This window comes from Lampetra fluviatilis, chromosome 20, assembly GCF_964198595.1.
Source record: "Lampetra fluviatilis chromosome 20, kcLamFluv1.1, whole genome shotgun sequence".
In the NCBI taxonomy this organism is placed as follows: Eukaryota; Metazoa; Chordata; class Hyperoartia; order Petromyzontiformes; family Petromyzontidae; genus Lampetra; species Lampetra fluviatilis.
The window spans coordinates 11,940,214-11,960,905 of NC_136294.1; the positions used below are offsets into that span (position 1 = coordinate 11,940,214).

The 20,692-nt window shown below is 48.7% G+C and overlaps 1 protein-coding gene across 2 annotated transcripts; it reads right to left on the reverse strand.

Moving 5' to 3' along the window:
- Window positions 1-188: 188 nt before the first annotated feature.
- On the reverse strand, window positions 189-19,695 carry TRMT1L (tRNA methyltransferase 1L). Of its 2 annotated transcripts, none has more exons than XM_078865627.1 (16): window positions 19,613-19,695; window positions 17,641-17,781; window positions 16,908-16,970; window positions 15,792-15,905; window positions 14,766-14,866; window positions 12,063-12,192; window positions 10,452-10,599; window positions 8,501-8,580; window positions 7,817-8,069; window positions 7,008-7,220; window positions 6,677-6,867; window positions 5,868-5,946; window positions 4,276-4,442; window positions 3,671-3,754; window positions 2,333-2,465; window positions 189-2,021 (listed from the first exon to the last, which is right to left on the reverse strand). In XM_078865627.1, the coding sequence occupies exons 1-16, from the start codon at window positions 19,671-19,673 to the stop codon at window positions 1,829-1,831; spliced, it is 2,151 nt and encodes a 716-aa protein (XP_078721753.1). In that variant the 5' UTR covers window positions 19,674-19,695; the 3' UTR covers window positions 189-1,828. The 2 variants fall into 2 exon arrangements, with proteins under 2 accessions (XP_078721753.1, XP_078721754.1); XM_078865628.1 differs by lacking the exon at window positions 19,613-19,695 and adding an exon at window positions 19,098-19,166.
- Between the last annotated feature and the right edge of the window lie 997 nt (window positions 19,696-20,692).

Sequence of the window (20,692 nt, forward strand, 5' to 3'; positions counted from 1 at the left end):
TCACTGAATATATCTGTGCATGTTTTGTTTTCACACGTGCTTACGTGAAAGCAATAAAGGACTTTTACTATGGCCATAAGTCATTGTATGTATGGTGAACTTATTTCTCAGCGTACGTAGCTAACCGTGCTAATTGTAACCCCAAGAGAATTTGCCCACAATGAGGTGGTTTCAGTTTTCATGGCTACTTCACTCATGTTACTTCCATTTCTCCTTTTTAGAATTTTTTTATTGATGCACCGAATGCTGATAATCATGGAAACAGTTTACTATGTTTAGCGCTTGTCCATTAACATTACAATGTGCCAAGCTTCAAACACATTGCAACCGAAATGAAAACAAAACAACTTGTTACATTCATATTCGTCTCAGTCAGTAGAAAACAACGTACAGAACCAGCGCAAAAAGTCAAATCATAAAACCACTCCGGCTCAGCTGCTAAATCTGACATGACTTAATATATTTGTTAATCGTGCATTGTCAACGTGCAGCCTCATCAAAGATTTGTACAAAAACATTTCAATGTTGACCGCACGATGGATTTCCACAACGCCCGCCCTCCAACTGAAGGGACAATAGACAAGGTCGGGAAAAAAAACACTGCCGACTCCTGCCCATTTGTGATCATGAGCGTGTGCGTGTTTTATATCCTCCAATCACAATGGGAGATGTGGAAACCACTATCACCCACCGCAAAGTGGTTATTATAATTTTTTTAAACAACAATTCACCCATGTTGTGTGCAAAATAAATTACATATGACCAATGTATCACGTTCTATCCAGTTTTGTTTCCAAAGGCCGACATAAGGGTCACCACGGTCAGGTGTATTGGACTATTATTGGTCGCGTTAGCAACGCACATTTGTCAAGGCGTCTGTTACTTGGTGTGGATGCATTTCTAAAACAATGTAAAACAACAATGTGTCAGAATAAACGCTACATTTACCTGAATGAACCAGACTTATTTTCTCTCTAAATACTACACATTTTGTTGAAGACGGCGATGCTACAATAGTCACACCAATCAACATAAACGTTACAGAGGCGGTGATGCTGTTAAGAGTTGCGCGTTATGATCATGCGAATGGACGCGTGTAACAGACGTTACACGTTTTGGGAGTGGGAGCACACGAATAGCTCATAATAGCTACAGTCTAAGAAACTCAGGTTAAATTCTTAGCAAATTAAAACACCACTGGAAATTGATATTTCATCCTGGCCTGAGTCTCTAACTTGTCCAAAGAATGAGTACGTGGTCGGGTGTTTGTCAGTGTCACCAGTGGGGAAGTGACTCTAGCCAGGAGCATTAAACACTCCTTGATGAAATTATCCCAATGCAGGGACACACTTCTAAAAGGGGGTCTTCTCTTAAGGTTCTTTCAAGTTTTTCTTGATAAATAAACGACAGTGTTGCTGCTGGCTATGCCCTCCTCCCCATGTTCCATACTAGTCCTAATGAGATGATCACGAAAATGACTTTTCCCCGATAGTCCCATAGGATAAACAGGATACGTTTGTCTGTGTGTGACTACACACCCAGGTATGGTTATGCTGCGACTGTGTTGTTGTCTATAAACGGTAGCTGCATAGTGATTGCTTGCGTCTCTTGACGTAGTTGCACGCTGGCTCTCTGTGTAAAATGACGAGCTGCGTGCTCGCCAGTTTTGCGAGTGCACTGCATATCCTCTACCGGCATGCTCGCTGTGCATGCACAAGTGTGCGTTACCTGCTCTGTGTAACCCTAGGCTGCGCACAGGCTTCATGCGCACGGCCGGCTAGATTGCCAAACACCCTTGCCCATCTATTTCCCCGCTCGCTTGCACGGGCTAACTGCTGGCGGGCTGCACGGGGGGCACGGGCAGGCCATGCGCGTGCTGGCTGTGCGTGGGCCGGCTGTGCTGCACCAGCACGGCGTTGATCTGCGGCAGCGTGGCGTCCGTGCGGATGCTGGTCGGGTCGAAGTGCGTGCGACTCGCCCGGAAGCCGGCTTCCGTCAGGCTGGCCAGAAAGTGGTTGAGCCTGGGGGTTGGGGACCAGGCCCGGCGTCACTCATAGGGCGGCACGAGGACAATTCAAATCACAACAACAATGCCCTGAGCGGTGGCGGAGGTGGCTCAGGGGTACTGTGTATCGCCATTATGATAGCAATTAGCTAGCGCCACTAAGGGCCACGTGCCTAGTTACGCCTCGCCTCTGGCTTGGCCTCTAACACTGGTGCCGCTCGGTGGCGAACGCTCGCCATGGCCATCCCGAAGGAGTAGCTCTGAAGAGCATTTCTCAAAACAACGTTTGCTAATTTGCCGACTTGTGGGAGACTGTTGCACACTCACTTTGGCATGTTCATGCCCTTGATGCTGTGCCGGTGGATGCTGTAGTAGAACGGCGGATGTTCAGTGGAGAAGCCTCCGTCTCCGCGCTGCCTCTTGCCGGCACCTCCGGCCGCTTCCTCCGATCGTCTCTTACCTGCAAAGAACAAAATCAAGCAGGGACCGCGCATTTACATGAATACCCTAAGAACCAGGCCATGGCCAGCTTGACAGGACATCGCGCACGAGTGTGGCTTCAGTTAGCAAGATCTCCTCCGCTTTTATAAAATCAACAGGGTGTCTTATATTCACAAAGTCACCAAAATCACGTACTGTAACAAAAACGAGAGAGTGTTGGAGCTCAAACAACCTTGAGGTGTGTGCTGGAAATTGCATTGGTGACCTTAAAGCCAGTGCTGTAAATTGCACACATCCAAACAAAACATCTGTGCTAAGCACCTCATGCTGACAAATTTGGTCCACAGCACATGTTTATGTGCCGCTAATGCCCTAAAACCTGCCTGGGCAGCACTTCATGTGGCAACTCAAATCAATCTTGAAAATTTGCAAGATCAAATCCTCGTTGGGGTCTATCCTCTTATTTGGGATCAAGAAAGAGAGTTCCACTGTGTGGGAAGTCACGATTATTATCCTGTAGTTTAGACTGTCCTCACAGAAATATTTAATTTTAGCACAAGTTAAAGGTCACTAGTGGAGATGAGTAACATTAAACACTCCTTTGAATGTGGAGATAATTACTTTTTTCAAACCCTTGAAAAAGAGACTTGAATATTGGGTGATTGATTGAAAGAAACAGCTTTTTCACCAATTCTCATGGCCAAAACAGAAATAATTTTTATAGTTTTTCTCCAAAATGTCAGCTGCGACTGCCTTGCTTTCAGCTTTCCTCAAATCCTGCTGCCACCAATGTCTGGCACTTCCACCACTGCTGAAGCTATCCGCCTGTTCGAGACTCCTCTACATTTATCTACATCACATACTCCATGCTTATAAAACATATATCCCCACCCTAACTCTTCATGTGGTTTCCCCCTCCTCCCAATTCTGAATTATTTACATGCCCCCCCCAAAAAAAGGCAGTACCGGGAGAAAACACGCGTGTGAGGGGGGGTAACACTCGATGCCTATACAGATGAGATGCAGATGGAAATTAAACAACTTGCTGTGCTACTATCATGCCCTGGCAAGCCAGGAGATGGCGACCTCATCGCCCAGTGAGTTTGGGAGTTCGTGCAATCCATTAACCCTCACTGCCTCCACAGTGCCGTATTACAGGAGTGTGTCGCCACTATGAGGTGACACGCACAGGCTGGAGGTAACCATGCGGCCATGGAGCCTCACCCATGGAGTCGGTGGAGGAGTGGACGAGGCCTTCGGAAGTCGGCCGTGCCGACAACGTCGTGCTGATCACCACACCGCTCTCCTCTGCTAGCACGGGCACCACACGTTACACATGAGCAGCGGCTACGGCGACCGGATACACTCACCACCACACAGTAACAGCTCACGTGTTACAGGCCTGTCAAACACTCCACTGAAAATCAGTGGTGCACAAGGTCCATACGCTGGTGGACTTAAATGTTTTTTTTATTGAATCTGTTTTTGGAGCTGAATCAACAGCATGTATGTGTTTATTAATGTATTCGTTTTGTACAACTTGGGGTTTCGCGATTGTGCTCTTTAGCGCTCGGATGCGCGTTCGGGTTGTACCGCGTGTTGTTTGGTATGAGGTCCAACATTTCACTGCTCCAGCATGAGGAAGCGAAATGTTCGGACATCGTGCAGAACAACATGACGGACAGTTATATTGTGTTAGCACTTAGTACATCTTGCATCCATAATGGACTTTGTTAATTTGTAGCCAGACTAAAACAATGGCATCGTAAACCGAACAACCACTGTATTTACGTTGACTGCAACTTCATAGCCGTGCTAGAGAGACCGACCTTGGCTGGTGTGGGCGGCCACGTTGGTGAGGGCGTACTTCCTGACGTTGGTGCACTCCGCTTCGCCCGCGAGCGTCTTGAGCAGGGGCTGTACATCCTCGACCTCGTGCTGCACCGCCTCGAACAGCATCCGCCGCAGGAAGCCGCTGTTGAATAGACTCCCGGACCTGCCCCGCACCCCACACACGCACATGAAGAACAAAGGCAAAGATCCCCCGCGTGCAGCCTTTTACAGACTGTAAGGGGGAAAAGTGCTGGTAGCGGGTGCCTACGAAGGTCTGCTCGGCACACGAGGCGGTGGGTGGCCATGTATATGTGTATGTATGTTTTACTTTTTTCGCACCGTACGTAAGCCAACCGTGCTAATCGGAGGTGCGGGAAATCGGAGGTGCGGCCAGCGCCACGTCCGGCCGCCTTTGTCTCCCCAGTGCTGATGTTTACACACCGCACCAGGTACTCATTTAAGGCTGAGCCGACCTATAGGTGGCCCAGGGCCAGTTGAGATATTCATTGCCACACACAAACTCACACATACAGATACAAATACTAAGACACACACACCAGCGACACGCAATGATGAATTTCCAGAAGTATTTGTGCGAGTACTGAGTGCTAAGGAGGGCAGGAGTATGTAGCAGGGCTTAGTGTAACTGCAACACCCACCCTCGCCCCACATGGCCTGCTTGCTCAGTTGCTTTTTAACAATGATGTCGATGGTCATGAGGAAGAGAATGAGAGTTTTTTTCAGCATGTGGAGTTAAATATCCAAGTGGTTCCATGTTTGGGACAGATTTTGACAGCACTCATTCCCATTGGTTGATATGAATTATTATTGACAATTTCTATGGTCGGGGCTAATCCCTACAGGACAACCAATGTTGACCTATCACAAAATGGTACTCATTGTATTGACCTCAAATGTATGATGGACCGTGTGAACACTCGACTGTGTTGTTAATTCGCAATCTCGTAAATGCGAGTAGAGTGGGAATGTTTCACTGCAGGTCGAGAGGCCAATGCTGGCAACGCTTATGATTACCATCACACCTTGCCATCTCTTCCTTTCCACTGCTAGATCCTGTAGTTGTGTAAAGTCAATACACGACCTCTACATTTAAGACCAAACTAAGGTCTTAAAAAATGCCACCGTCTGGCTTAAGGTTGTCCAACTGACCAGTCGAGGCGTGCGTGCAGGGTAGGGGAGTGCAAGTCCCCAAGACAGACATTAGTTTGGAAAACAAAAGGTCTGAGACTAAAGGGAAGACATAAAGCCAGATGGACGGCGACTGTAACATCAGATATTGATGGGTGGGTGTTAATTCCGCAACAGCTGAGGTATACAGCTAAATAAATTAATGGTAACAGACCGTGATGACCTTTTGAGGTCTTTGTAAAATAGATGTTTTTATCAGCTGGATCTTACCTGGTGAAATATATCCACACACCTATTTAGAAATTATGAAGCATTGCATTGGCTGGAATATACAACTGTGAGTATCTGGTGCAGTGTGTAAATATCAAAGGCGGGTGAACATGGTGACAGGCACACCCTGGTGTCTGGACGTGCGGTGTGCGGTGGGAGTGATGCTCACCACATCGGGCCCAGCTCGATGGCGGTGCGTCCTGGCATGCTGCTGTGGCAGTCGCAGGGCAGCACACTGTAGGGGTTTTCTGAACACATGGCGACAGCACATAATGCACAAGCTACAGCACCCGGTGCCACTCAATGTTCTCAGGGTCACCAATGCATATGATTGCCATCAAATGTTCATTTCAGTGAAAATAACACTTTGACTTTATAACTTAAAGACTAGTGCCATGACCGATAGTCCTCACAACCCCCTACATGCACCTTCTTAGGTTTACCAATCTTGTTCTTTGATATACAGATGAGGCCACTTGCGCACCGTGTGGCAATCATGGAGCGCCGCACTGCGAGTCATGGGGGGTTGTGAGGACTTGACTGTGAGGAAGAGCAACCCTGGTGGAAAACGCCCAAAAGTCTACTCACTGCTCGCCTTGACCGAGCGGAGCCAAACCTCGATGCCGGCATGGGTAGGCGGTGATGCGGTGACGTGATGCCGAGGAGGCGAGAGACGCGGTGGGAAGGGGGCGAGAAACGTGGGGGGGGGGGGGGGGAATGCTGCAGATGGGGAGGGGGCGAGTGATGCGGGTGGGAGTGGGCGAGCGACATGGGGGGGGAGAGGGGACAAGCGACACGGGAAGATAGGGGCAAGTGATGCGGGGGGGAGCGACGGGGAGGAGGGGGGGGTGAACGACGGGGAGGAGGGGGGGGGTGAATGACGTGGGGGGGGGGGGGCGAGCGACGCAGGGGGGGGGGGGAAGGGGCGAGTGATGTGGGAGGGGCGAATGGCACCACTGCGTGCGCCACTGCGTGTACCGCTCAGCATGTGCGAGTCGGGAGCGAAGACGCGCTCCTCACACCACTGGCAGTGCACGAGGCGGCGCAGGCGGCGCGCGCACTCGTCCGCGTGGCCGGGCCCGCGCAGCACCCGCACCACCACCAGCACAAAGTGCTCCAGCGCCACGGCCAGCAGCACCTCCACGCCTTTGTTGCAGCGACCGGCCGCCCTGCATAAGCACACACAAAAGACAAAGATCCCCCATATAGCCTTTAACGGACCGTTAGGGCAAGTGCTCCCCACATTCTGCACCGCTATACGGGACGTGTATGCGTGTGTACGCGCGAGCACGGAGCTTGACTGCGCTACCTGACGGCGGCCGTGAGCACCATGCGTGCGGCGAGCTCGTGGTAGTACTCTGTGCGCACCAGGTTGCAGTGATAGTGGCGCAAGGCCACGTTAGGCACTTTGCAGTAGAGCGAGCTCAGGTCCGTGCTGGTGATGGACACGATACCGTGGTTGCGGACGTTGCGGAACGCGGCGTCCAGGTAGTCCACCGCCGTGCCAAATGGGTCCAGGTGGCTGTCGAGCAAACGGGAACGGGGTTAGAGGTCCGGCGTCTGACGTGGTCTGGTGGCTATGATTCAGGTGCGTTAAGAGATCCGAGTGTGTGTAGGCATTTGTATGCATAACGTGTGTATGTTAAACTGATAAGTGATTTTTTTTATAAGGTCACGTGAGGCCAAAAATCTCTTGTGAATCATATTGGTTGGGAAAACCGAGGCGTTAAGTGTGTACGGTTGTACACGAGTGGAGGTGCATTTGTGTGTGAGTTCGTGCAATCGGGAGCGGTAGTGTAGTAGTTACCGTGCTGCGCTAAGAACCTGGTGAACCGAGTTCGATTCCCGCTCACGGCCAACAACAGTGACGTTTATCTGCACCGGTCCTGGGCCTCCCCTAGATCGACTCAGCCTCACATGAGTACTTGGTGCAATGTGTAAATGTTGTCACTCGGGAGACAAAAGCAGCCTGCCGTGGTTCTGGCCATCCACCCCCTCGTGTGCCTTACCGGCCTTCACAGGTGCTTACTAACAGCACTTGCCTCAACAGTATGTTGAGGCTGTATGGGGGTTCTTTGTCATTTTGTGTGTGTGCCCACGACAGTCGGTTGTGCTCACATGTAGTCAAAAGCGCGTAGGTGCATGAGCACGTTGGCATCGTACTGCGTCACCTCCACCAGCCGGTCCTCCGCCTCGCCCTCACCCTCTACCTCCTCGCCACCCTCATCGCTGTCCGGCCACGACTCCGTCACCGTCATCCCGTTGAGGCGGCAGTTCTCCTCCATCATTCGCACAGACGCCTCCGACACGTCGTTGATGGTGACACGCACCGTGCTGCCCAGGTGCTTGGCCCACTGCAGCCCCATGATTCCTGTGTGCGCACGTGCGGGTCACTTGGCAGGTGAATGGGTGGGTGGTCGAGTGAATAAATTCATGGATGAGTGAGTATAGGGTGGTTTGGTTGGCGAGTGGATCAGTTAGTGGGTGGATGAGTGGGTAGGTAATTGATTGTATAGGTCGGTGAGTGTTTAAGTGATTGATCTAATTGGGAGCGGTAGCATAGTGGTCACCACACTGTGCGAGGAAACAAATGCGGCCGCCGTGCTGGGGTGAATAGGTAGTTACTAACAGCACTTATCCCAACAGGCCGTTAAAGCGATAAGGGGGATCTTTGTCTTTGTGGGTGGGTGGGGGGAGTGGCAATAGCCACCTCCAGGCATGGTTAGCAAAGGTATTGTTTTGTCTGTGCTCTGTTTAGTCAAATGAGTCATTGAAGCCTCCCAGCCATTGACCAGGCTCCACCTGTGGCTCCAAACGCATCGAGGCACGCCAGGGGCTTCCTCTCCTGCGTCAGTGCTGCCAGGGCACAGAACACCAGCTGCCTGCAGCACACACGCAGTCTCTGGGTCAGCAACACTCACACAGCCCTATGTACTGCTACACGTACACATACACAGCTTGTAAGTCCTTAACACTCAAATACACACGGCCTTTAAGTCGTTAATACTCACACACAGCACCTAACGTGAAAAACAATCATACAAAACAGTGTTTTGTACTACGCACACACATTAAGCCTCTGGTTATCAACAATCATACAGTGCAATGTCCAACACGAACAATCACACACACAGCTTCCTAAGTCATTAACACTCAAACACACACAGCCTCTAATCCAGTCAAACACACACAACACACACAGCCCGATGTACTAACTGTTTGAACACACTACTTATAAACTCATAAACATACTCCTATATACTAGTTTAACAGTATCTATATCATGGATCCCATATACTACAACAACAACAACCGAATTTCGCCACTAAGTGGTGGTGACGTCACCACGACGCTTGTGCCAGGCTATGTGCAGGTTGAGGCCACGTGAGGTGTCGAACGCCCGCTGGCAGGAGGTCACGGGGCAGACCCAGATGCCACGAGTCGACTGACTGAGATGACCGAGATGAGTGGCTGATGCACCACCTGTGCCCCCTACTGTGCTAACTTGCTGTGCTTTAGCCACCCGGCGCTCCGCTCGTTGTTGTGAGCGTCGCTCCTCCCCCCTCCGTTGTTGTTGGAGGGCGACTGCCTCCAACTGCCCAGTAGCGTCCTTCACGAGCCTCCTCCACAGAAGTCTATCTTGACATCGCTGGTACCAGTCATCGGCAAGTCCAATCAGCTCCACATCCTCCTGTACCACATCACTCCATCTCTTCTCTAGCCCATGCCACGCCCGTTTAGCCCCCTCAATCTGGCCAAACAAAAGCTGTTCAGGCATGTGGTGGCTGGGCATGCGGGCTCCATGACCCAGCCAACGCAGCCTTGCCTGGCGGAGGAGCTCACCGATGGGACTTTGTCCAGATCTTTCAAGAATATGTGAGCTCCTCACACAATCCAGCCTGGTTAAACCCAGGATGGATCGTAGACAGGCCAGCCTGTTTCTAATCGGCGAAGATGTTCCATTTGGGGGGTCCACGTTTCGCAAGCGTAGAGAAGAGAGAGAATGACTGTGGCCGAGAAGACCTGAAGCTTCGTGCGGAGCGACAGACCAGGTAGCTTTCACACAGCGTTACGCAACCGATGAAAAGATAATGCCGCTCGACTGATTCGGAGTGAGACCTCTGCTGCCCAACCGGAGCCGGTCATGAACACACTGCCCAGGTATGGGAAACTCTCCACTCTCTCCACAACTGCCCCATCACCAATTGGGAGTTGTGATGACATAGTGGTTATTGCTATACCCTGTGACCTAAGTTATATTGTTGGCTATGACTAATATCAGTATTGAGTGTTATATGAACCAGTCCTGTGCCTCTGTAAGGTTGATTCAGCCATTAATGACAATGCACGTACTGTACTGTGTAAATATGAACATTGGAGAGACAAAAGCGGCCGGGCATGGTGCTAGACACACTACAGCATCGTATCCCAGTGTGTGCACGTGTGCAACGGTTAGCCCGCTGTGCTACGAACCCTGTGATCCAAGTTCGATTCCTGCTCACGGCAAACACCAGTGACAATTATCTGAATGGGTCCTGGGCCTCCCCTAGATCGACTCACACTCAAATGGATACCTGGTGTGGTGTGTCAACATTGCCACTGGGGAGACAAAGGTGGCAGGGTGTGGTGGTGGCCACCCATCCCCTCGTGTGCCGTGCCAGCCTTCATAAGTGCTCGCTTCGAGCACTTGTCCCAACAATCTGTTAAGGCTATGGGGGGGGAGGGGGAATCTGTGTTTTTGAGTAGAGCTGACCGGTTGGGCTTCATGCGTGGGTTGAAGAAGGAGTCGGACTTCTGCGGAACGCTGTGATTGGGGAAAACGTGCACGCTCGTGTCGGCCTCGCTCAGCACACGGCCGCACGGCGGGGAGGCCAGCATGCTCCCCGCGCCAGAGCTCACCGCTACGGCCAGTGGTGAGAAGCACAACAGATAATCAACACGACGCCACCCCCACCCTCCCACTTCCATGCCATGCAGGGGCAGCGACCTAATGTGACTACGCTTGTAAAAGGCATCTAAGTGTAACGACATCACGAGACCTGGTACATGAGTGACTTGGCTCAGCAACTGCAGAGGTTCACGGTTCAAATCCAGCGGCCGCCCTAATTAATATTGCGGGTGTATTAACTTTTAAAATACTAGCCCTCTGCTTCATAATGGACATTAAAGATGGTGTGACGTCATTCTCAAGAGTAGACCATTGTGTGCCGGTGTCATAGTCCAAATCTGCCATATTTGAAAAAATTACATGCAAATTACTCAATTGGAATATACGTAGCAATCATTGCCTCCAACTACTAAAACGTTTGAAAGTACTGTCCTGAAAAAGAGTGCCGAGGCTAAGTGAGGCTTTCCATGGCAAACAAGTGTAATCATCATAATAACACCAGTGGAAACACACCAGCTATGGGAAAATTGAATGAAGGGAGGGTAAGAGGGTTCTGCTATAGAAGACACTGGATGGAGAGAGAATTAATCATACGTAGGCAACGATGATGGATTACAGAAATTGTGCAACACTACAAAAGCCTCCACACTATCATTATCAATGCAGTCAGTTAATTTCTTAATATAAATTGTTCTATTATAAGAGGGCTCATGACAAAGTAATTCTGTACAATTTGGACATTGTTATTGTTTTTGTAAACGGATATTGGTTGTTAATTTTGCAATTTCCTTTTTACATGTCCTTCATTCACTAATTATCTCGCAATTGTGTTATCAGACGAGGTCATTTGACTTAATCAATTTATAGCAACGTCATTGTCTGCGGTCCCAGAGGTTCAGTATTACGGTCATCCATGGACAGGGATGACGGTCAGGGTTTGTGGGTATGCAGGTGGCTGATGAGGTCAATACTGGAACCGCATGTCTTGTTATAGTGACAGCGCGTGTTGTCGTTATTGATAGCTTTGAAGCTTTGAGAGTCCTGTCTGGTCTGGGTGCGTTCTTTACTTCGTCCACTGGTAACTTACAGGCAGCAGCGCACACACTGCGTTCAACCACCACACTGTAGGCGATAAAAAAAACTTATCTTTGCTGCTTCTTTTCATGCACCCATTGTGCAATGATTGTGTTTAGTTTGTTGTCTTTCCCCCGCACCTCTGAGCACGGTTGCAGACGTATGGTGCGAAATAAGTTCACCGTACATACATACACTGCGCTAAATTTTGGAATCCTCTCCCACCGTCTCTTTTCCCCAAGTTCATATAACATTCAATAACGCTGTTTGTTGCCGACTGCTTGATATAATGGGCCTGTGCCAAGTAATCATTATATAAATATTTTTTAAATCCCTGGCCGGCAAATCCCTTGAGTGCCTCTGCCATGGCCACTGAGCTTCAGCGGCAGCAGTGGGCATTACCTTCCCTGTAGTTGCCGTACGTCTCGCCCCGTTTGTAGTGCCGGTGCAGGTGGCTGAGCATGTCGGTCTTGCGGATGATAGTCACGGAGCACACGGCGCAGTGGTAGTGCGCAGCCATCTTCCCCTGGGCCTGTGCCAAAAAACAAGGGCGGCTACAATCGGCACAGCCAAACGCGCCGCATCCAGCCACAGTTGTTACACTTCCACGCAGGCCACGGCCGTGAAAGTTCACAGGCGGGAAATGTAATATTTTATCAACGGTACAGGTATGATGTGGAAAAAGCATTCACACGATGGTCAGCTGCTCATCAAGAGGGAATGAATGTTAATCAAATACGTGCACTCACCTCATGTGGCAGTGCTCACAGTTCAAATTCCAAACTTATTTTAAAGGATGCAACCAAACGTATTAGTTGCGGCTGCTGTTGTGTTTCTTGTCAAAATAAATACCGTATTGATGCGTGGAACTCGAGCAGTACAAATCTGATTCTTAAAAAAAAAAATTACCGATTCAACTCTCAAATCCGAGCTCCCGGTTACAACAAGGCGTGACTCCCACCATGTGCCACATTGTGACGTACCCAGGGTCAAAGTGCTCCTGTCATGGATGACAAAGAGGACTCCGTGTGGCTATCGTATTGCTAGACAAGGGCACTGTGGCGGTGTACCTGAAAGTCACTTGGCTGTGTGTTTACATTATTTGCTCATTAATAATCCCAATATGTATGTTGGACAGCCGATGCAAGGGAGCTCAGATATGTACAGTAATATCCTGGTTTACATCGGGGATGCACTCCTGAAAGATACGACGATTATCGAAATGACGTAAATCAAAGCAATTTAGAAGGTAGGTGGAGGCGCACTTCAGTTGGAGGTTGACGTTCGAAGTGGACTGCGACCCTCAAAGAAATGGTACCGCCCCCGTGGTTGCCCCCGTGATACATGGATCAAACAAATCACCGGAGGCACCGGTGGATGGCAGCAAGAGCAGTTTATGCGAATGCTGTTGTAAGAGGTCACACGTTTAGCACAACGGTCATTCGCTGACTATGCGTGATGAATGGAGGCGAAGGCTGAGAGGAGACGGATACGAGAAAGGACGGAAGCTGTCAGCGACATAAGTGTGGGTTCTTCTTCTTTTCTTCTTTAGTGCTGCCTAACGGCGTGTGCGACTTCACGATGATATTGGTCCCGGTCTAGCACGGCGTGTAGAGTTTGTGCTGTTGTTAATTGTAGCCATGTTTTGATGTTACTGAGCCATGTCGTTTTTGGCCGTCCTGGTCGTTTTTTCCCTTCGATTTTTCCTTCCAGGATTTGCTTTAATAGCTGGTATTTGTGGTCGTTTCGGGCAATGTGGCCTAGGTAGTAACACTTCCTGCTAATGATGGTCTTCAGCAGTTGCCTGTCGGTGCCCATATCTTGCAGAACTTGTGTATTGGTGGTTTTGGCTGTCCATGGGATTTTCAGCATTCTTCGATACAGCCACATCTCGAAAGCTTCGAGCCTTTTTGTTGCTGTTGTTGTTAGTGTCCACGTCTCTACTCCGTACAGCAAAATTGACCAGATGTAGCATTTCAGTGTGCGCAGTTTCAGTGATGTACTCAAGTTGCGGTCTGCAAGGAGTGTTTTCCATTTAATAAATGCTTGGCTTGCTTGTTCAATTCTGCTCTTGATTTCGACTTCATGGTTCAACTGATCGTCAATGATTACACCAAGGTATTTAAATCGGTGTACTTGTTCCAATTTTTCGCTGCCAAGCTTGATTGTTATTTCGCTTGTAGTTCGGCTGACCTTCATAACCTTTGTTTTCTTTTTATTAATTCGTAAGCCCCATATTTGACTCTCTGTGGCAACCTCGTCCAAGATTTGTTGTAGGTCTTGTTCCGAATCGGCCAGCAGTGCAGTGTCGTCGGCATACCTGATGTTGTTGATGTATTGTCCATTGACTTTAATACCAATGTTTTTATCTGCTAGTGTTCGATCAAAAATCTGCTCCGAGTAGATGTTGAAAAGACTGGGTGAAAGTGGGCAACCTTGTCGTACACCTTTTTGTATTGGTGTTGGGTCTGTCAATTCGTTGTCATATCGGAGTTGGGCTGTTTGCTTCCAATAAAGAGCAATGATGAAGTTGATGTCGTTTTTATCTAGTCCCAGTTGTTTTAATAGAGCTGCTAGTCGGTCGTGGTCGACTGAGTCAAAGGCTTTCTCGTAATCTATGAAGCAGATGTACACTTCTTTCTGATGTTCGTAGCATCGCTGTAGTAGTATCTGTAGACAGAAGATTGCTTCTCTTGTGCCTAGTCCTTTGCAGAAGCCAAACTGTGTGTTCTTCAATGCATTTTCGCATGTGGAGCGTATGCGCTGTTGGATCACCTTCAGGAAGACTTTCAGCACGTGGCTCATCAAGCTTATCAGTCTGTAGTCCTCGCATTTCCGGCTTGTTGCTTTCTTTGGTATGGCCACAAAGATGGATTGTAGCCAGTCGGATGGAATTTGTGTGGGTTCAGGCAATGCAAATTAGGTAGCGGTATTCATAAAGTGACAACGTATTTGCGAAACAACGTAAAAAGGGGAGACGTAAATCGGGGTATTACTGTATCTACAAGCCAACAGCTACTGTATTAATTTGTGAAATTTTGCATTCTTTAAGGTAGTGTGCAGACAGAGTAATCGTATTCTGAAAGTGCTGGATGAGTGGCTCACTGGGACTTGGACACAAGTTGGTGGGGAACTGTTCACCGGCTCAATTCCATGGGACTGCTTGTGCAGGCGACACGGCAGGTGGCAGATGCACATGCGCAGGCCTGCAGACACACAGCACCAGCAAACAACATTGCAATGGCTCACACAATTTCATAAATATTATTTAATATTGCTACTTATATATCCCAATTGTGCCATGACATCACGTCGCAAGACAAATTACCACGTGGAACGCTTGCAGCTGGCAGTATATGACCGTGAGTCAAAGAATGACCCTGTGGGATGATGTCACAAAACCACTGTAATACCCTGGGACTGCAAACAAGTTGGTAAATGAACAATTCACTTTAAGAAAACATAAAAAAGGATGACACACTCTACGTACGCACCCCTATTCTATGTAGGTATACAATAAAGAGGGTTTTATCGACTAATTTATAAGTGTTTTGCTCTTATCCATCTTTCTGTTTTATATGGGCCAACCCTCTGCACTATTACTTCATCGAATGAAGTGGCACATATCATCAGCAGCAATTATATTCTATCTACAATTGTTCATCATAGTTCTGCAATGCCCCCAATCCATCTCGAGCTGCATCTCCATGGTGGTGGTCCCTCTGAGTGTGATCCCTCCTCTGTTTTCCACTGTGGAAATTTGTTTGGTTTATGATGAGAGCTCATACTGAAGTAGGCACGTCACAGCATAATGGGTTGACTGAACTTTAGTATGAGGGAATTAGGCAAAACAAATGGGTCAATGTTGTAGTCCAGTGTTCTTCACTAATTTTAAGAGGGAGGCCACTTTCACCAATAAGACATCAGTGTGAGAGCCACCACACATTTTAAACCTTTTGGTTGACAGCAGTGTATTGTCGGGAGGGTAGGGGGAGTGCACATGTCAGAGGCTGCACCAAAGACTACCAGGAGACGCCAGTGGCCCATGGGCCTTCCAATGAAGAACACTGTTGTAGTCAGTGTAACATTAACTATGTTTCAATATTTCATGAGCAATGAAAGATGGCTTACCATTGCACTCCAGGGACACTTTCCAATGCAGATTCTGTAGGTGACGCTTGAGCTTGTGGTTGTACGTTGGTCTGAACTTTTCTTCTGAGCAGAGTGGGCAGGCTCTCTTACCTCCTGCTCAAAACACACAAAGTGGCAATCTTCTTCCATAAAGTATGGCTGATGTTGATGTAGAGCAACAACTATAATTTGACCGTGAGCTGGTTGAGCCAGACAATTGCATAAGCAGTAGCAAATGGAGCATATTGCTGTGATGCCTCCTTCGTATTTGTAAAACGGCAATAAGTCACTGACAAGCAAAGTCATGTGAAAGTGTCTCCCTGTTCACAGCAGCGTGGACCGGTGTTCGCCTCTAGTGGTGGCCCTTGAACGGTTGTTTCTTATGGATCCTATGTGAGTGCCAACAATGACATTAAAACAGTCCCACAGAAGGGGTAAGTCTTGCCATAGGAAAAGCAATGTTGATTTTCCACAAGGTTGATACTCATGTTTTTGACCCTGGAGAGTGAAAGACAACATAATGGGTATTTGAACTTGTATAATATCTATTTTATAAATATGTTTTTCCGTTTAAGGCAGTGTTATTGACGAATGTAATGCTCTTACCTGCCCTGACTGGACATAGGTGAGAAAGAGCTTTATAGCTCATTGGATTCCTCCAGTATAAATACATTTTCGGATTCCGAATGTGTTTAATTTTTTTCGTTAAAATAACTCTGCAGTGTGTGTGTAACAATACATGGTTTTATCAATGTCCATTCTTAAGCTCACAATACATACACAGATTTGCTTACAGATCACAAATGTAATGGGTTCACAAAACCACTCCAGCCACCAGAAGCCACTACATTAATCACTACATTAAAAACGTAGATTTTTTTAATAGAACCATGACAACTGAATGACGATCAGGGTAAATCATCACACGCCACAGTATAGAATCCACACAAACCGATCCGGTGCTGGACATGCCAACAACTGGGCTATATCCAGTCACGTACATTTAAACAGGTTCTCTGCTTTTCACATGCGACGTGCCATGCTCTACACCTGCAGGCACACACAGACTGCTCCAAACTCGGAATGTTTTGGAATCAAGAGGTGAAGGGAACTCACCAGTGTCCACCTGGATGAGGTTCTCCAGATCCTCCAGAGACTCCTGGATGGAAACGTGCCTGTCTGCCGTGACAAACGTTGAACGAGAGGTGGGAATAGAGCAAGTGAGCACGACGAGTAGGCCAACTGAATCCTGGAGTCTGCGACCGCCACACTTGATCCTCACACAATTTTTTTTTGCCTGAGTTGAAGTGCCACCCAGCAGAACCTCCGATTTTCAACTCTCAATGTGTCGACGGGGGAGTTTGGAATTTTGCCACAGTAGCATTTGGCCAAGGTACTCTCTTATGACTTTTACTGGTAGGAACCACCTGGTTCCACCAGCCCACAGGGGACTATTGTGTCCGTCCTGCATCCAAAAATGGGAGGGGTCGGGCTGGGTGGAGAGGGAAGGGTGGGAGGGGCTGGGTGGGGAGGGTGGGGCTGGGTGGGGGGTGGGAGGGGTGGGGCTGGGTGGGGAGGAGCTGGTCACCCCGTGGTGCCCTTATAAAACTCAACGTTTAACCTACTCACGCCGGCTTGTGCCCGCCCTCACAGTCGGCCATATTTGCGGAATACACCACGCCGCCGTTGACCCTGGCCATTGACCGAGCAACTCAACGTTCCTACTAGCTCCCTCCGCAGGAATGTGTTAGATATCAGTTAAACATGAGTTCAAGTTGTCTTCAGCTCACAATTCTTTTGCTCGCATTTTCAAATGACAATTACGAAAGAGGAATCGTTCAAGAGATACCTGCGGAAGATGAAGCCGAGACGACATCGGTGCCCTCCTGTGTGGCTGCACAGTCTGGTTGAGGGAGGGAAACCTCCATGGGCTCCTCCAGCTTCAGAGGGACCATCTCCATGGGATCGGTCTGAGAGTGGTCCACAGCCACTGCACACATGGCAAAAATCCCCCTCACCGTATGAGCCATGACAACATGCTGGGGGACACCCAGGCAGGTGCCATGCACCATGCTGCAGTGCCGCCCGGTATCAAGCATGAAGCTCCAAGGCAGCACACAAAGCACAATGTACTCCTTCAGAATCATCAAAGATAAACTCAACAATGCTAATTAATTGTATACGTAGGCTCTCAAAACCAATATTTATTCATAGTTAATTTTGGATTAGATTGTGTAGGCATGTACATTTTGGCTTTTATTATTTCAATTTATTATGTACATTTTTAATTGTATTATTTATTATTTGTATTTCTATCTACGTGACTTTACCGAAAGAACCAAAAATAGGCATGTACATTTTAAAATATAACCCTCCACAACCTGAGCCAATGAAATACACCTATCACGTGGGCAAATGTGCCATGCGATTTTGGTTTATCAGTAAAAGCGAAATGATGGAAATCAAACAATATTTAAAATAAAGTACGACGTTTCGCTATAGACTACAACCAGCGCCGCCAGGTGTTAACGCGAGTGGTGTAGGGTTATATAGTAAAGTCTGGCATGATACCTACTCGATCTAACCCAAAATAAACGACTTTAATTATGAATTATAATGTCCATTATTCAGTAATCGACGTGGGTGGTGCATTCAACGCAATGACATGCACTTGTTTCATGAAGTAGTGTTCAGCATTCAAAGGCCAGACTATAAATCAGGCAGCAGGGCATCATGAGAATTGGGCTTGACGGCTGCTCCCTTCCTCGAAACATACTCTGGATGGACAAACATTTCAGAAAACATCTAGAGCGGTTCCAAAGGACTGCCCTGCGTTTTTTTTGCTGGAAATCAATTCAACGTCGTCATAAATTCAACTAAATTAACTTTTTATTTTACCAACTAAGCTCTACTGAACTATATCGCTCATTTTTCAAAAGCGACCTGGCCACAAAAGATAGCTCAACGAAGTGGTTTATATCATGCGGAAATGTACAGAGGCCAAATATTCTAAACGCGTGATGTTGATTCTAGGGAAAACCCGGAGGACCCAGAGAAATATCCACGCGACCACGGGGAGAGAAAGACACGCAAAATTTATAAATATACAGCAGGCGACAGGGGGTCGTGATCGAACCCACGACCTCCTGCACAACAGGCGTGGGAGCTAACATCTCGCCACCGAATCAAGACCCATCATTATTGTAAAGTTCGTGGAATTTGGGCATCGGGCACGGCGCCACGCTGTCCTCTAGACACGAACCAGGAGCTCACCCACCCCTCGCTCTCCCCAGCCACCCATCTCACCATCTCACGCAGTCTCCAGCGGGAGTAAAGAGCAAGCTCAGGGCAATGTGTCTCTTGAACTTGTGCGCAGCTCTGGTTTGTACATCCACCACTGCTGGACGAGCCCCCCCCCTCCCTCAATAACAGCCGTGGGTAGTAACGACCATACTTCACCACGCTGGTCACGGCGTGACGGTGACACGAGGCCCGCACTGCAGCGCCCTCTGCTGCCCGCGCCGCGGAGCTTCGCGCGCGGCGGTCTCCCATCCAGGCGCGTTCCAGGCCCAACTCTGCTTAGCTTCGCGAGACTCTGGGTCGACATCGCCGATGGTGGCGGGGGGGGCGAGCTGATCGGGTTGGAGCCAGCGGCGGAGCTCCGCAATGGGCCCAGCTACCTGAACCTGCAGCCTTGCCTCGTACGCATCGCACCTCACCCGCTGCCATCTCCTCACCCCGATCCCCCCCCCCACCACCACCACCACGAGGACAGAGGAGAGAGCGGAGAGTGAGCGGGTGTCGCGTCCACCGCGCCTCACCTGAGCCCGGCTGCGAGGGCTTGCAAGGCACCTCCACCTCCTCCTCCAGCCGCTCCGCCATGTCGCCCACGCGTGACGTCACCTCCTCCAGGTCGCTGTGGCCCTTCAGAGTTTAACAGATGCCCCCAGGGCCGACAGAGCGTTGCTCGGCTCACGCGAGTCAACACGGAGAGTGCCCCGGAGGCAGCAGTTTGTGCTGGAATGTCTCGTGCCGTCGTGCGGCCCCCGCCTCGGTGCAGCTCCGCCAGGAGACCAAAACCGAGAAATGGAGCTCCGCGTCCTGCCCCGGAGCCCATGGGACGAATGTTACTTCTCACGCCCTGGACTCCTTTGCAAAAAGAGTCAAATTGTCTCTCAAGCTTTCACTTTAGTTTTGAAACATCGGCAGGATTTTATGTAAAGTTTGTAATACTTATAAAATGTTATTTAATACAGTAGTTTTTATTACCTTTTCTCAATTTTGCACTCCTATCGGGCTTTGTATTGTTGTAACTCGCTAACCCACCCCGATTGGACATTTGTAGTAAAGAGCTTCATAGCTCATCGGATTCCTCCTAGATTAATATTCTGGAAGATCTGGTTTGGGCTTGTGGACATAAAACGAGCGTTCCGCGGGGTTAATTTCCATTACCAACGATGGAAACTCGACATTCCCATTGACGGGGCTGATTTATTCCACAGGACAAGCTATTGCTGTCCCACGAAGGCTCAAAAGTGATATATGCCACTGTAAAATAATTGCGCAAAAATGTCAACGAATTACGTGAACACGTCGGGTATAAAGACAATGCAATACAGCATTTAGTATATTTACAATCACAAACCAAGCACTGTACTGTCGTTCAGGCTGTCGGGGTTATTTGGTCATACTTCACCATGCTGGGCAGTGTGGATTGAAGGCAAGGAAGGATTGAAGTACTTTAATTCAATGGATTTTGCTACGCTGTTAACTACGTAGCTAATTAGTAACTTAGCGATGGATAGACATTCTATTTAAGCTGGCAAAAACACAATGAGTTATGAGCTAGTGGAAATTGTAGGTTACGTGGGTAGATAAATTAAACAATCGTACGTAAACAC

Bases quoted from the DNA above. Each gene is read 5' to 3' on its own strand.
- TRMT1L (XM_078865627.1), bottom strand. From the start codon at position 19,673: ATGGCGGAGCGGCTGGAGGAGGAGGTGGAGGTGCCTTGCAAGCCCTCG. The intron at 8,070-8,500 runs GTGGAGCCTGGT...GTGCGCACACAG, and splicing joins CGATGCGTTTGGAGCCACAG to GAATCATGGGGCTGCAGTGG. The intron at 6,868-7,007 runs GTAGCGCAGTCA...GTGCTTATGCAG, and splicing joins GTGCTCACGGCCGCCGTCAG to GGCGGCCGGTCGCTGCAACA.